This window comes from Puma concolor, chromosome B4 (assembly GCF_028749965.1).
Source record: "Puma concolor isolate L17-30 chromosome B4, mPumCon1.1.hap2, whole genome shotgun sequence".
Lineage (NCBI taxonomy): Eukaryota > Metazoa > Chordata > Mammalia > Carnivora > Felidae > Puma > Puma concolor.
The window spans coordinates 84,344,545-84,362,198 of NC_141673.1; the positions used below are offsets into that span (position 1 = coordinate 84,344,545).

Here is a 17,654-nt window from a genome sequence, read left to right on the forward strand (position 1 = left end):
AAAGCAATTTCCAAGCACAATACCAGGCTAGAAATAACATAAGCTTTTATAGTTTAGAGATCACTTTTATCAAAACACATTCTCTAAAATGTGTTTTCCAAGGTAAAATTTGGTGGAAGGAGAAAAATCTTGTTTTAAAAAAAATACGAGTAGTTATAGACATTGAGATCAGAATGATCATTTGATCGATTAGCAAATATATATTATGTGTCTACTGGATATAATATGCTAGTAAAAATAGATGTAGAGAGAAATATTTTTTCCAGGCTGTAATTCATTGACATTTCCATTCTTCTGTTAATGTGACACTTGGAATTCAGTCTAAGTATTATGCCCTGCTTTGGATGAAGGTTTCCTACTCAGGAAGATGGATTCATGATTGGATTGATTTGTTCTATCTTTAGAGCTCTGAGCTGTGGAGTATTTATTCACCAAGAGTTATCAGTTTTTCTATTTTTTAATATTTTTTCTATTTTTTATATTAATTACAGAATTTATTTTACTTGCTGAATAAGGCATTATAGAGAGAACATTTATAACATTAAGCCAGTTTTGAAGAGTGATGTGGGAAAAGCATTGGATAATGTTGTCGACTGTTATTTTTCTGGTTTTATACATATGTATCAGGAGTTATCAATGAGGGGTGGGTGACTTGCTTCCCAGGGGACATTTGGCAATACCTAGAGATATTTTTGGTTGTCACAACTTGAGAAGGGGGACTGCTCCTGGCATCTGTGATCTAGAGGTGGAGGCAGGGATGCTGTTAAACTTCCTACAGTGCAGAGACAGCTCCCACAGCAAATTATCTGGCTCCAAGTGACAGAAGTGCTGAGGTTGAGACACTCCCATGTGTTAAAGATCTCTTTGTCAAATTCAAGAGTCTGAATAAGATTTACGTTAGATATACTACCATAACAGATTTAAACTTTACCTTTTCTAAACTAATAGTGTATTAGCTTATTCTAGTGTTCTGTTAAAACGCTTTTAAAATAAGGTAGACAGCAATTTTGTACATGCATTTTTCTTCAGAGCTTTGGCCAGCTTTCCCCCTTTTCAAGTGAGTGCCCTCTACTGGTCAATTTATTCACCTTCATTATAAATAACAATGAAATACCAACTTTATTTTTTATTTTTCCTGTTTAAACTGTGGGCAAAATCAATTTATAACCATGTAACTTTTATTTATTATTTTTTAAATAAATAAAATTTAATTTTTTAAAAGGTCACTTTTTCTTTTTTGGGGGGAGAGAGAGTGAGAGAACGAGCATGAGTGGGAGAGAGGGTCAGAGAGAGAGAATCTTAAGCAGGCTCCACATTCCATGTGGAGCCGGACATGGGGCTTGATCCCATGACCCTGGGATCATGACCTGAGCTGAAATCAAGAGTTGGACGCTCAACCATCCGAGCCACCCAGGTGCCCCATAATTTTTTTTAAGTCTTATTTTATATGATTAATTTTTTAAAGTTTAAAATATCACCTTTATTCTCTGCTAATATTAAGACTACTATGTGGATGAATTAGGTTTCACTAATGAAATATGTAGGTGAATTATTTTTAACTAAGAAAGGAAATGTGGCAGTGAAGGAGAAAATAGGGTGGTCGGTTGTTAACACTGACATTACTTTGAGGTAGTAAAAAGTGGCACTTTAACTCTGAATTTCTTCATGCACACAGGAGCTACACTACAGTTCAAAGCCTAGTGATGTGCTACATGGGTGTTAAGGGCATTTGTAAAGTGGCGAATTGTGAAAGTTCACATTTTGTAGATTTTTATAGTACTGGGGAATAGTTGTGAGCACCTGATTTTTAAAATGAAGTAACATAAAATTCAGGCTCTGTTTAGGTCAATTTAAGAATAAATATTTACTTAATAATAATAACTGCTTATTTAGATGTTAATGTTAAAAATTATCAGATATGTTTTATTCCAACTTTTTTTGGTCCAACAACTGGATTTTTATAAATACAAAGCTTTACAGATATACAGTGAAAGTTGGTAATGGAAGTAAGTGAAAGGAAAAAAATGTTTTTATGATTTGACATCTCTTAAGATTCTGTTCTTGACAATGCACCTAATTCCTTAATTCCATGATTATTGTTCAGTGCCCACTCTGTACCATGCAGGCTTCCTTGGGGCTGGAGATACAATGAGCAAAAGGGACCAGATCTCTCTGCCTTCATGAAGCTTATTGGTCTTAGATCTATTTTGAAGAGCAGTGCTTCTAGATAATGATCCTCATTCTGTTTAATTTGGAGCTTTAATTTAAGCTTTGTGCTTTAGGAGGGCATTAGATTTCTTGCATCTCTTTTAACTATATTGTCAAAGAGTGCATAGGTTTATGGAATAGTTGTATTGTAATCTTAATAGAATTAGTATAAATGGGTAGTCAAAATAAAATATTTGAGAGGATTAAGTAGGGACACAGTGCTTATGTTAGGTAATTTTTCAACTTCTTATTTTGAAATTTTTCAGACTGTGGGAAAGTAGCACAATGAATACCTGTTACCCTTAAACAGGCTACATTGATTTGGTTAAGGTGATGTCTATCAGTTTTCTCTCTGTAAAGGTATCTTCTTTTTCTTTAATATGTACCCTGTGGGGAGATGCTTTGAGACTATAAGTATCCTATTCTCCCAACATACTTGCACTCAGTGGGATATAGCATCCACTGATAATTCTTGCCAGAATAAATTACTACCATAGTGGTTGCAAAATAGTAGATCATCTTATAACCCTATTATTACTTCTACATTTATTAGTTGACAATCTACCATAAATAAGGGCTCTCTCTTTTCTCTTCTGTCTCCTTATTTGTTTTTTTCTTATTTGTATTAGTGTGGATGCCTGGATTCTTTTTGTATTCAATGTGTTAAAGTCTACTACTGTAGTTATTGGTTTTGATCTCAAATTTGTTTTTGATATGGCCAGTGGAATCCCTTTCAAGTTGGCCTCTGTATCCATTGACATGTCTCTTATAAGATTCTGAGCTCTTCATTTTCTGGCACAGTGTGCTAGGTTCACCTTGTACTTTCCTGTCTTCAGTGTGGATTCAGCCATTTGTCCAAAGTGTCCTAATTCCTTTTAGTGGGGAGTGGTACTTAGAAATTAAGACCTAGATGTTGGAGTGGCATCTGGCTGACTCAGTTGGTAGAGCATGCAGCTCTTGATCTTGGGGTCAGAGTTTGAGCCCCACGTTGAGAATAGAGATTACTATAAAAAAAAAAAAAAGACCTAGATGTTAGGTATTATTTATTGCTGCTGGGGTGTCACTGCTTCTAGACCCATCTGAGGAATATATTTATTTAAAAATCATGAGTTCATTCTTCCTCACCTTCCTCCGTTAATTTTATTTCTCCCATGGTGAGAGGTTCTGTTTCTACCTTGTATAAATTTTACTGTTTTCTATATCCGACAGCTGTTGAAATAAAATAATACCAATCTTAAATCCTGGTTCTTGCAGTATTATTATTTTGGGGGTGGGGGTGGAGAGAGGGGGCAGAGGATCTGAAGCAAGCTCTGCGCTGACAGGCTGACAGCAGTGAGACTGATGTGGGGCTCAAACTCAACGAACCGTGAGATCATGACCTGAGCCAAAGTCGGGCGCTCAACCAACTGAGCCACCCAGGTGCCCCTCTTGCAGTATTATTTTAAGTAAAACAGGTTGAGTGAATTAATATTAGGTTAGCTTTTATATTTGTGGTATTGGGATTAAATATTTTTCTCCATTGAGAAAAGTAGGATCCTTTTTGTTTTCAAACTATCTTAAACCATTTAGGAAAACATTTAGGAAAAGATGGAGCAGTTTGGGTACATGAAAATTAAGACATCATTAACAAAAATACACGGAAACCTGAGAAAAGTATTTGCATCGTATATCAATCAGGAAGCTCTCATATATAAATTAGAAAAAAAGCAAACACCCAGTCGGAATAAAAAGAGGCTAAGGATATAAATAGCCAACCTATCCATCAAAAATAAATAAAGTAAAATGAATGACATAGATACCTCATTAATATAGAAATACAAGTTCAAACAATAAATAACATTTTTTACTTTGATATTGGCTAAGACTATAATGTTAGGGGTGCTGGGAAGAGTGCGTAGGCAAGTGTATGTACTCCTTATGAGGTAGTGGAGTGTACCTTGTGATAAACTTCCTGGAGGTCAGTTTGGCAGTATGTATCAAAATGTAAACTGCATGTTCTTTGACTAAGTAGTTTCTCCTCTAGGAATTTATCCCAAGGATTCGATTGGATAAATGTTTAAGATGTATACTACATGGTAATGTTTATTGCAGTGTTGTTTATGATTTTTAAAAGTGGAAATAATCTACAGGTTACCAGTAGGGAATGGGTAAAATAAATTATGGTATATCTATACAAATTGTATTATACAGTTGTCAAAAAGATTAGGTAGATCTGTATGTACTGTCATTGAAAATTACCCATTGTGTAAATGAAAGCTGCATCATAGTATATTGTATAGAGTGTGATTCCATATAGTATGTAAAAGCAATGTGGATATGTATAGAAAATGTGGTAGGAGTTAAGCCAGACTCATTCTCTGTAATATTTGGTTTTTTAAAATGAGCATATACTAGAGAGGGGAAAATAAATATTCATTTTTGAGGGAGAAAAGTCACTAACATGGTGGATACCTTTAAATTACTTCATAATTTACTTTCTTTTTTAAAAGATTCAACACATTGGATAATGCAGATGTATCTTGGATAATGAAATTGGTACTAGGCCAGTTAAAGAATAGCTGAGAGATATATAATACAGAATATGAAAATTATATTGGCATTTGTAATTATTAAGATTGGATCTGTGATTGGTCCTGCTTCACATTCTGTCCTTGGCATCAAGTGATAATTTATGGCAAGATACCACATGACTTCAATAGATTACAGGTGTATGCTTATTGTATCTTTATTTTCAAAATCTGTTACGCAAATTTTCCTTGAGTTTATTCAGATTTTTGAACCAGCTTTATCTCTTGGAAGTAGTGCACCTTTTATTCTCTTTAGTCTTAAGCTAAGATTCAACATTCTCATCATTTTAAGTATTCCTCACTTAGTAGAAAAACGTTTGTTTTCTTTATTTTTACTTGTAATCAATCAATGTCTTAATCAAAAATTCTGTCATGAGAACCCTAATCAAAACAGAGATCCTTTGTCATCTTCAGAGTTTTAGCTTTCCTTCCCTGGAGCTTGCCCCAGCTCGATTATATGTATTTTGAAATACGGTGACCAGTTTTGCAAAAAGTAGTCCAAGTGTAGATGTTCAGTGATCTTATAAAAACAGGATACTGCTGTTGCCATATAGTTCCTAGTAGCCAGTGGCCTGCCCCCTGACCTTTTTGGCCTATAATAGCATGTGTAATGTAATCTATAAAAGCATAGTTACCCTATTTATAGCACTTTTCATTTTATAAAGGAGTTTCATAGTTTTTAATCCTAACCTGTATACAAAGTCCTGTATGTTATTATTTACCTACTTTTACTGCTGAAGGACAATGGCTTAGAGTATGTGAGTATGTGAGACATTAGGTAGTTTGTCGACACTCACACTAGAACTTAGTGAAGTTCTGCGGCTGCCCATAGCCTAGCCTATTTCTGGCCTAGATTTCTGTCCTGAGCATCAGATCTCTATATCAAGCTGCCTCCGGGTCAAACCCATAAGCGTAGGGAATTTGACATGCCCCAGATTGAACTCATCTTTTCCTCTAGTCTTCCCCTTCGGTTCCTATGCCCAGTCAGTAAACTGCCATTAAAAAAATTGAGATATTATTCATACAGCCTAAAATTCATCCTTTTAAAATATACAGTTCAGTGGTTTTTAGTATATTCATGAAGTTATATGACCATAACATTTTTGTCACCCCAAAAAGAAGCCCAATACCCATTAGCTGTCACTCCTTAGTCCCTTCTCCTGCTAGCTGCTGGCCACAACTAATTTACTTTCTCTGTGGATTTTCCTATTCTGAATATTTCATAAAATCAGAATCATACAATGTGTGGCCTTTTGTGTTTGGGCTTCTTTCGTGTAGTGTAATGTTTTCAAGGTCCATCCATGTTATCACATGGTTCAATACTTTATTCCTTTTTATGGCTGAATAATATTCTGTTGTGTGGATATTACCATACTTTGTTAATCAATTAGTTCATGGGCATTTAGATTGTTTCCTCTTTTTGGCTATTTTGAATAATGTTGCTGTAAACATTGGTGTACACTTTTGTGTGTGAATATATATTTTCAGTTCTCTTGGGTATATACCTGGAAGTAGAATTGCTGAGTCATGTGGTATCTTTATGTTTAACTGTTTGAACAGCTGTCAGACTCTTCCACAGTGGTTGCAATATTTACATTCCCACCAGCAATGTATGAGGGTAGTTCTGCCAATTTTACCCATTAAATAGTTCTCAAAACTATTTAGTCTTCTCCATCTATAGTGTTGTTTCTGTGTTCAGGTTCTGTCATTTCTTGTAATACTTTCTTAACACTCCTAGCCTCCAACCTGGTTCCTTTCTATAATTTTTCATAATCTAATAGTGAACCTGCTAACTCTGATTTTCCTTTCTACTTAAAAACCTTCCAGTAATTTAGTATAAGATAGAGTTCAAAATTCCTTTATGTGGCAGACAAGACCCTCCATAAGCTGACCTCTTGATTGTGGAGTTTCACTTCTACTTACCAGTAATTCCTCTAAGTTAAAGTTGTATTGAACATCTTGGTTCCATGTACTCAACATGTGTTTCATGTTTCTATGCATTCTCTTTGCTCCTTGCTGCCTGGAGCCGCTGGTCTTTCTTAATTCCTACAAGCAGAGTTGATCTCTTCTTCCTGTGTGCCACCATTGTGCTTTGTCCAGCACATGGCATTGCATTTATTTCACTGAGTTTTAATTGTCTGTATATCATATCTCTTCTAGCAGTCCTAGCTCTTTGAGGTCCAAAACTTTAGAATTCCTGGCATAATATATGATACTTACTAGATATTTTTGTAAGTGTCCCTATGATGCAAGAGAGAATCAAGTGGGTAGGTGGGAATGAGCTCATAAGCCTGTGTTTATATCTCTCAAATTCCATGTTTCTCCCCTACTATGATTCCAACGTACTAGGCAGTTATACAGGATTTTAGCTATCTTTGAGAACTAGCTTTCTATAACAATCTTTGATGGCTTATAACCAGTAGTGTGGACCACATTATTCTATGATGGATGCAAATAATCTTTTGGAAGAGTAGCAAAATACTTGAGCATTAAAGGAGTAAAAGTGAGTTTCTCATTTTTTCCTATAGATGTTATTTAGTAGTATGTGAAAAGTACTTATGGTACTTAATGCATTAAGAAAACCATGGGGCGCCTGGGTGGCGCAGTCGGTTAAGCGTCCAACTTCAGCCAGGTCACGATCTCGCGGTCCGTGAGTTCGAGCCCCGCGTCGGGCTCTGGGCTGATGGCTCAGAGCCTGGAGCCTGTTTCCGATTCTGTGTCTCCCTCTCTCTCTGCCCCTCCCCCGTTCATGCTCTGTCTCTCTCTGTCCCAAAAATAAATAAACGTTGGAAAAAAAAAAATTAAAAAAAAAAAGAAAACCTTATTAAACATTTCAAGGGGCGCCTGGGCGGCTCAGTCGGTTAAGCGTCTGACTTCAGCTCAGGTCATGATCTCGCGGTCTGTGGGTTCGAGCCCCACGTCGGGCTCTGTGCTGACAGCTCAGAGCCTGGAGCCTGTTTCCGATTCTGTGTCTCCCTCTCTCTGACCCTCCCCCATTCATGCTCTGTCTCTCTCTGTCTCAAAAATAAATAAAAGTTAAAAAAAATTTTTTTCAAAAGTAAATCCCCAAATAATACTTTAGCTCACATTTTCAGCAGTCCTGTTCATGTTTACAAGAGCATCTGATGGAATCAGCAGCATGAAGAAGGAGATTAATTGGTTAATGATTATAATATGCTTATCACAGTATCTGAGTACTGTTTTGTTGTTGTTTACTATGGTGTCTTCCCATGTCAGGGGTTCACTGCCTGAGTTGGAAAACTAAATTGAGTGTGTTAAAAGGTGAACATACTGAGTAACTTGGTTACTATTAATTATAATAGAAAATTGACAAAGTGATGTCTTGGTCCATGAGTTTATCTCATCTTGAATGATTTAGTCTTAATTCTCAAATTCCTCTAATGGTTCTACAGATAAATTTCTATGCATAAAACAGCATTTAAAGGTGTTTTAACAAACTTGAAAACACTTTTAAAAAATTATACAAGTCAGTGCAAAAAAAAAAAGATGAAAATTCCAAGTGGGCAAAGGACACATGTGATGGGAGTAAATATGGAAATATGAAAAAATCCTATATAACATTATTAGTCCTCAAAGAAATGGATATTAAAACAGTAAGAATTTTTAGCTTAATAAACGGACAGAAATTTAAAGAAAAATAAAAGTATAAAATCTATTGTTAGTGAGTGATGATGAAGCTGGTACACTCTTAATGTTGTATGGAAAATTTGATACTGAACACAATGTATGCACCAACCAGCTTTTACATATCTTAACATTCTGCCACATTTGGTGTAGATCCTTTTTCTTTTTCAAGATACAAAACTTAATACAGTTAAAGGCCCCTGTGATCTCTGTAGTCTTACTCTCTTCCCTCCCATAAATGTTTTTAAATCTTTCTTATATATTGTTTTGTTTGTATTTTTACATTAAAGCTTTCATATTATATGAAAGTTGCTTGAATACATTTATTAAGAGTCTTGATATAATTTTAAAATTTACAACTTCATTGTTCTAATATAATTTACAGTATCTTAAACTTGTGCTTATTTGTAGAAGACTGTGTTATAGTGTGTGCATTTATTTACATTGAATGGATTCATTCATTTATTTAACAGACAGTACTGATTACCCACTGTATTCAAGACTTTACACATGAGGTGTATAGTGGTGAGCAGAGCAGATGTGTGCCCCAACCATTATGGATGGTATATAGATAGTAATTAAACAATTAAACAAAAAAAAAAAAAAAAACATAGTTACAAATTATAATACATGCTGTGAAGGAAATACAGAGGTGCTGAAGAAGTGGTAAGCCCTTTGGATTTTATTTTTAAAAAGGAAGGGATGCTATTAGAAGACTTTAAGCAAGCGAGTGACATGATTTAGCTGACATTTAAAAACGATCACTAGCTGCTCTGTGGAGAACATATCTTAAGAGTAACAATAGGGATCCCTGCTAGGAAGCAGTTGTAAGAAATTGCATGAGACCAAATAGTTGTCATGGACTAAGGGGATGGTAGTGGTGGTGGTCGATGCTTGGATTTGAAGTATATTTTGAAAACAGATAAATGGCATAAGGTTGTGAGTCAGTATTAAATGCCTATGTAATCTTTCTTTGTAAGACATCTTAGGATGCCATTTTAGGTATATGTCTATTTTCACTGTCATTAAAAAAAAAAAAAATAAACCCTTTTTCCTTAGCACATTTACCAGAAGGGGTATTATTTTGTCAAAGGCTGTGAACATTTGTATAGCTCTTGGTAAATATCGTAATTGCTTTCCAAAAGGATCGTGCCTGTTTATTGTTATCGCCAGATAACTACGATTAACTACTATCTACGATTAACTTTTTCCGGCATGGTAGATTTCATTTAGTATTTCAGTATTTCAGTAAATTAAAAAATAGCACTTTGGCCAGGAGTGAAGGGAAATTTATGGAATAACTTTCGTTCATTTTATTATGTTGAATTAATTTAAGTGGCTTTATCCTCATTTGCAAAGGATGTTAGTAACCTATGTACCTGATATGAAAGTTTATTCTCTTTGAAAGGCTGGAAATAATACTCATGAAAAATGTAAAGTCTTCTGGCACCTGGCTGGCTCAGTTGGTAGAGCATGGGACCCTTGATCTCAGCAGGACCATGAGTTTGAGCCCCACACTGGACATAGAGCTTACTTTAAAAACAAAAAAGTAGGGGTGCCAGGGTGGCTCAGTTGGTTAAGCATCTGGCTCTTGGTTTTGGCTTAGGTCATGATCTCGTAGTTCTTGGGATCGAGCCCCTCATCAGGCTCTGTGCTGATAGCGCAGAGCCTGCTTGGGATTCTCTCTTTCCCTCTTTGTCTGCCCTCGCCCTGCTCCTGCATGTTCTTTCTCTCTCTCAAAATAAATAAATAAAACTTAAAAAAAAAGTAAAAATTTTGAAAAAAGTAAAGTCTTGATCTTTTTCTAGCTTCATTCTTAACTGGTTTCATTATAGAACCTATGTTTTTAAATTGGTTAGGCTTTGATAACTTGTACTTTTACAAAGTGGTGATTTTTTTTTTTTATAGATGAAAAGAACAAATAATATTAGTTGAGAATACTTCAGATTTGTGAAGTTATTTTATTAGCTTAGAGCAGGGGTTGGTAAACTTTTCTCTAAAGGGTCACATTGGTCTTTGTTGCATAATCTTTGCTTTTTTTTTTTTTTTTTTTTAAATAACCATTTAAAAGCATAAAAACTATTCTTAGCTGGTGGGCCATGAAAAAACAGGTGGGCAGAATTTGGCCTGTGGGCCAGTAGTTTGCTGAACCCTTAGACTCTAATCTTGGGAAAGAGTTTTCATTGATGTAAATTTTTTCTACCTCCATATATTTCTTTTCTTATGGCTAACCTGAAGTTAGAACAAAATCTTTAGTATTTATATATCATTTTTGCTTGCTTTCTGCTTTGTATACTTCATCATTTAACACTTTGTTCTTAAGCTTCTGCCAAGTTGCACTGCCTTTTTATATAGCTCAGTGACTGATTGCACTTCTAAGGATGACTGTAGTTAAAATTAGCTTTGGAAATACTGAATTTCTAACCTAAATCTATTATTCCTAATCAGGATATTCTACTCCATTGCACATAAGTAGGTTGTAGATTACTTTTTTCAGTAACTAAATGTGACTCCTAACTTTGCTGGCAATTTTGTTAGGGTTTAGAAGGGAAAAGATAATGGGAATGAAATACATGAGTAAATAGGGACTGCTTTTCCAGTTTCTCGGTCCCTTTGATGGAGTATTCATCAAAAATGCAAAATGTTTAAAAAATTTATAGATGGGAATCACCGAGGTACATCTTGGAGGAATTCTATGTGGACAGATGGTGAGTAATCCCCCAGCCACACATTAGGTATAGATTTTGGTGGCTCCAGAAGACTATGGTCCTTAACTTTATTATTGGTAGAAATTTTTAGATGTGAAGACTAAGTAAACTTTCAACTCTAAGGTTAACCTAAGTTAGAATTGGTAAGTGAAGAATGTGAGGTGATAGCAATAGGTAAGGAAAGTCTTTCATCTGTAGCTACACCTGGGTAACGAACGGATTGACTAAGACACTGTACTTTACTCTCAATTCCTGCTCTTCCATCACATTTCAAAAATACTGGTTTTCAATTTATAATATACAGGAGTTCTTTCAAGTACTTAGTTAAGGTAATAGGCTTAAAAAATCCAACCAGATGTTCAAATCTTTAGTAAGAAGCTTCTTTTTTAGAAAATCAATACCCATCCTGGGCACCTGGGTGGCTTAGTCAGTTAAGTGTCCATCAGCTTACGTCATGATCTCACAGTTGGTGGGTTCGAGCCCCATGTCAGGCTTTGTCCTGACAGCTCAGAGCCTGGAGCCTGCTTTGGATTCTCTGTCTCCCCCTCTCTCTGTTCCTCTCCTGCTCATGCTCTCTGTCTCTCAAAAATAAACATTTAAAAAAAAAGGGGGGGTGGCGCCTGGGTGGCTCAGTCGGTTGAGCATCCGACTTTGTCTCAGGTCATGATCTCGCGGTCCCTCGGTTCGAGCCCCACGTCGGGCTCTGTGCTGACAGCTTGGAGCCTGGAGCCTGTTTCGGATTCTGTGTCTCCCTCTCTCTCTGACCCTCCCCCACTCATGCTCTGTCTCTCTCTCTCTCTGTCAAAAATAAATTAAAAAAAAAAAACATTAAAAAAAATCGATACCCCTCCTTTTTTTCTCTCTGAAGAGATAATTCATTTTATTATAGACAATTTTGGAAAATATAGTTACTTTAAAAGATAACCATGACATCATAGTCTAATATGGTAGTCTTTCACACTTTTAAAATTGAAAGTCATAGGGAAAAAAAAATTAAAAAACAAAAAAGGTTGGGGGTGCCTGGGTGGCTCAGTTGGTTGGGCGTCCAACTTCAGCTCAGGTCATGATCTCACGGTTCGTGAGTTTGAGCCCCGCGTCAGGCTCTGCTGGCAGCTCAGAGCCTAGAGCCTGTTTTGGATTCTGTGTCTCCCTCTTTCTCTGCCCTTCCCCTGCTCACTGTCTGTCTCTCTCAAAAATAAATAAACATTAAAAAAATTTTTAAATTAAAAGTCATAGGGGTGCCTCATCTGGTTAAGCATCTGACTCTTGGTTTTTCAGCTCAGGTCATGATCTCACGGTTCATGAGCCCCACTAACAGCATGGAGCCTGCTTGGGATTCTCTCTCACCCTCTTTCTCTCTGCCCTCCCCCACTCGTACTGTCTCTTTCTCTCTCTCTCAAAATAAACAAATAAACTTAAAAAAAAAGATTTCAATGCACTAAGAAAAAATTAAAAGTCATAGAAAGGAATATGTTTAATGTAGCATCTAGTACCAAAAAAAAAGATAGGTATTTCTTTATCAAAAACATAGCCTTTTAACATTTTGGTGTATATATCACCAGTTTTAAAATAATACATACAGATACATGCATATAGATATATTCGTATATTTGGGATCATGCTACACATATATATCTTTGTGTTCTATAAAGAATTTTCAAATATTTTACCAAAAACATGATTTTTAATGACCATTCTTTTTCTTTAATGATAGAATGGTCTATGTAGTAATTCATGAACTAAGGGCACTTTAATACTATAGCCCACATGTGGAACAATAAGAAACAATAAGTCCTTGGTTTACACTTTATATCCATTTTCAGCCCTCCCTCTTATTCCATGACTTCACCTTGCACCGTCCCTTTCCCTTTTTTTTTTAGTCCTATTTTGGCAGAAAGTACATGAAGTCTTAAGTATTAATCAAAAGTCAGAGGAAAATAAAATTTTCATTTTAATATTCTATAATGTTATCTACTCCCTTTCCTTTATTCAGTCTTAGAGTTGCAAAATCTCTTTAAGATATTCATCTTTCTCCCTCCCTTTCTTGATGCCCCTTTTAATAGAGGCCCCACAGAATTTGCAGATAAAGCAGTCATGCGCTCTAGAGTTATCATAGTATCTATCTGGCTGTTAGATATTTCCAGGATTTCAGAAATGGATAAGTGCATCAAAATCCTCAGTACTGACCTTGCTCTTAATGTATTCTTTTGACTGTTAAGTAAATAAATGCATGACAATTATTTGTAAATTGATTTTTTTGCCATTCTAAATCATCCTGAATAACAGAGTTGGTAGAGCTCTCCCATTTCTGTAATAATTATTTTCTTTAATAGAGCATCTGGGGGGGGGGGGCACCTGGGTGGCTCAGTCAGTTAAGCATCCGACTTCAGCTCAGGTCATGCTCTCGCGGTTTGTGAGTTTGAGCCCCGCGTCGGGCTCTGTGCTGACAGCTCAGAGCCTGGAGCCTGCTTCGAATTCTGTGTCTCCCTCTCTCGCTGCCCCTCCCCCGTTCACACTCTGTCCTGTTTCTCTCTCTCTCTCTCTCTCACTCTCAAAAATAAACATTAAAAAAAAATAATAGAATATTCGGGTCATTTTGTTAATAATATGAATACTTGCATTGTTGAATCTCTGTATAACACTTTTTTATAAATCGTTTTTTTAAATTGTGGTATGGTGTATGTATCTTATATATAATATATATTTTATATATCATTGCAGCCATTCTTGAATATACAATTCAGCGTCATTAAGTAAATTCATAATGTTGAGCAGCCATTAGCTCTGTTTCCAGAAGTTTTTCATCATCCCAAACTGAGACTCTGTGCCCATTAAACAATAAAATCCCCTCTCTCCGTGTCTGGTATAACCTCTATTCTACTCTTTGTCTCTGTGACTTTACCTATTTTAGGTATCTCATGTAAGTGGAATCATAGATATTTGCCTTTTTGTGTGGCTTATTTCACTTAACACAATGTTTTGCAAGTTTCTTTTATATTGTAACATATGTCAGAATTTCATTTCTTTTTATGGCTGAATAAAATTCCACTGTGTATATATTCTACGTTTTGGCTATTGTAAATAATGCTGTGATGAACATTGGCATACAAGTACCTGATTTCCTGCTTTAATTCTTTTGGTTATATATGTAGAAGCAGAATTGATGGATCAAATGGTAATTCTGTTAAACTTGTTGAGGAACTGCCAAACTATTTTCCACAGTGGCTTCACCATTTTCCATTCCTACCAGCAATGTATAAAGTTTCCAGTTTCTCCACATCCTTGCTAACACTTGTTTTCCTTTTTTTTTTTTTTTTTTTTTTTTTTTTTTTTTAAATAATAACCATCCTGGGTGGTATCTAACTCTTGATTTTGGCTCAGGTCATGATCTCACGGTTTGGTTCATGGGATCAAACCCCACATCAGGCTGTTCGCTGACAGTGTGGAGCCTGCTTAGGATTCTCTTTCTCCCTCTCTCTTTGCCCCTCCCCTGCTCATGCTCTTTCTCTGAAAATAAATAAAGTTAAAAAAAATAATAGCCATCCTAATGGGTGTGAAATGGTAGCTCCTTGTGGTTTTGATTTGCATTTCCATAATGATGTGTTGAGCATCTTTTCATGTGTGTAATGGCCATTGATGTATATTCTTCTGAGGAAGAAGGGCCCTTTGCCCAGTTTTGAATTGGGTTGTCTTTTTGTTGTTGAGTTGTGCATAACACCTTTTTAAAAGTAAAAGGTGCACCATAATAATCCAGACTGTGTTTCTCCCTTCTCAGGATTCCTACAGGAAACAAGTAGTAATTGATGGAGAAACCTGTCTCTTGGATATTCTCGACACAGCAGGTCAAGAGGAGTACAGTGCAATGAGGGACCAGTACATGAGGACTGGGGAGGGCTTTCTTTGTGTATTTGCCATAAATAATACTAAATCATTTGAAGATATTCACCACTATAGGTGGGTTTAAATTGATAATAAGATGACATTGAGGAGTAATTATTTATATCCTTCATTTCCTGAGTCTTTGCTGACTACCATCCGCTAATTATCTAATTTGAATTTTAAAATAATAATGAGGTAGGCATTATATCCCTGTTTTACAAATGAAGTTCTTGAGGATTAGAGCAGTTGAGTAACTTGTTCCAGATTGCGTAGATGGCAGTGCTGGAATTGAAACTTAGGCTTGTTTGACTTCAAAACCTGTGCTCTTAATCACTGTACACTAGGGTCACAGGGCCTTAAGGTAGAGCCATGATAAAAATGAAAACCATCAACAAAAATACGAAAAGGTAATTGAGGTGGTACCACTCAAATAGCCTTAAAAATAATTGAGTATATTTGGTGTAGAATTTATTGTAATTGGATAAACATTGGCTTTAGATAGTTAAGAAAAACAAACTGAAGCAGTGAAAGATTAAAATACTAGAAAAATTACACTTCATAAAGAATCTGACAAATCTGCATAAAATTGACTTCTTTAAAAGAATCATTGCATTAAATATAGTTTATATTCTATTGCTTTGAGGATGTCCAGTTTTCAAAAAAGTGCATATTAAACATCCCATTCATTAGCTATGTTTTATAACAGTGAGTTAGCCCAGTTAAGAGGTTTAACATTTTACCTAATACATTTCTTACAGCATGTTTTCCTTGTAGTCTGGTAATAGAGAAAAAGAAATTTGAGTGGGTGACAATGTTTTTGTAGAATAGTAAATAGGTGTCAATATGTTTGTTAAGCTATAAAGTTTACTTAGCTAATGAGTAGAGGAACTGGGAATCTGAACCAGTTCTAACTCTGTTGTCTTGCTTCTTCCTCCATGCTGTATCTTTGAAATTAACCCAAAATTGTGAAGGAATATAATTTTACCCCAAATTTAAAGTTTATGCACATCTTCTTGGGAAAGAAAAAACAAAAAACAAAAAACAAAAAACCTTAGAAGGACTTTTAACAGAATAAACAGTATAGTAACATCAGTGTTGTCCACGTAGAAATCAGAACCTTTCCACCTTGGTGGTCTCTTTTTTGAGAAAGGTATGTGACAATTAGGTCAGTATCGTAATTTATGTTTTTGTATAAACATTTTAAATTCTGTACATACACATTTAATAACATATACAGGATATGTTTCTAAGGTTATAATTTTAAAAATTAGGTATAGCACTTTTTTGGCTTAAAATTTTTCAATATTTTCTGTTTTATCATTGTGACCTACCTGCGTTTGAACCTATTAGATTGTAGTTTTCCTATATTTTTGGATATTTTATCTTTTAAGAGACACAGAAATTCTCTGTTTAAAATGGAGAAAAAAAATAACTAGATGAAGAAGCAAGGAAAATTTGGTGTGGTGGAAACTAGGAATTACATTAAATGTCTTTCAGCCATATTTTATAAGAAAATTATGGACAATTTTTGAAAGATTTTTTTTTTTGTTACTAATGTCTCCACTGTAACTTTTTTTTTCCTCCCCAGAGAACAAATAAAAAGAGTTAAAGACTCTGAAGATGTACCTATGGTCCTAGTAGGAAATAAATGTGATTTGCCTTCTAGAACAGTAGATACAAAACAGGCTCAGGACTTAGCAAGAAGTTATGGAATTCCTTTTATTGAAACATCAGCAAAGACAAGACAGGTAAGTGAAATTGTAATCAATATGTAATATAGTAATCAATATAGTAATCAGTATCTATTCTCTGCAAACTATATCAGATAATTTTAATTATTAATCATAATTTGCTAACGTATATTCTAGTAACATCATTTTGAGGGCAGGAGGGCAAGAGCATTGATAAATGTACATGCCTGATAGCATAACTGTTATATTATTTAATATAATTTAGTTTTTTCTTTCCATTATGCTAAAATAGGAAAAAAAAAAAAAACAATGTTTACTTGGTAAATGTTCTTTTAAGGGTATGAAAGGGCAGCATTTCTTAATCCAGTGTCCATGGTATTACTTTTGGCTTTGGTTTCTTTCCACATTGAACATTTCTCTTAAACTCAGCACATCTTACATTCAGCATTCAAGAAATGTGGGAATTTTTTTTAACTGTTATATTTATAAAGTCAAAGAACAGGGGAACAAATACTGAGTTTCCTATTTTAGAAGTGTTTTGAAGAGTATTAGGTCATGTGTTTCTAGATTAAATTTTGTTGTCTTTGAAGAATTTTACTTCTGTAGACTTTTTTTTAAGGATATATTTATTTTTGGAGAAAGTTTTTATTAAAGCAAGAGGATGGATATTTAGAAAGTAAATGGAAATTCTCAGTTATTCATTTGCTCTGTTGCTCTGACAAAAATTAATGCCAGATTGACCCTGAATTTTTTCAAAAATTATCTTCATTTTTAAAAGTAACTTTTTCTCTAAGTGAAATAAAATAATTTCAGGTACATTATGTAACCTATTTGTGTGAAATGAGAGTTTAACATACAGAAAAAAAATTCTAGAAAGGAATACATAAGGATATGATGGAATATAATTTTCATATACTAAGAAATTGATCAATTTATGTTCCATACAAGACGAACGT

At 35.0% G+C, this 17,654-nt stretch overlaps 1 protein-coding gene across 4 annotated transcripts in view; it reads left to right on the forward strand.

The window, feature by feature from the left end:
* The window catches only part of KRAS (KRas proto-oncogene, GTPase), a 40,475-nt gene that overhangs the window by 7,171 nt on the left and 15,650 nt on the right, over positions 1-17,654 (forward strand). For all 4 annotated transcript variants that reach the window (XM_086713837.1, XM_086713835.1, XM_086713838.1 and 1 more), the window contains exons 3-4: positions 14,904-15,082; positions 16,596-16,755. In XM_086713837.1, coding sequence (XP_086569963.1) covers positions 14,904-15,082; positions 16,596-16,755 — 339 coding nt within the window. The remainder of the gene's footprint in view (positions 1-14,903; positions 15,083-16,595; positions 16,756-17,654) is intronic.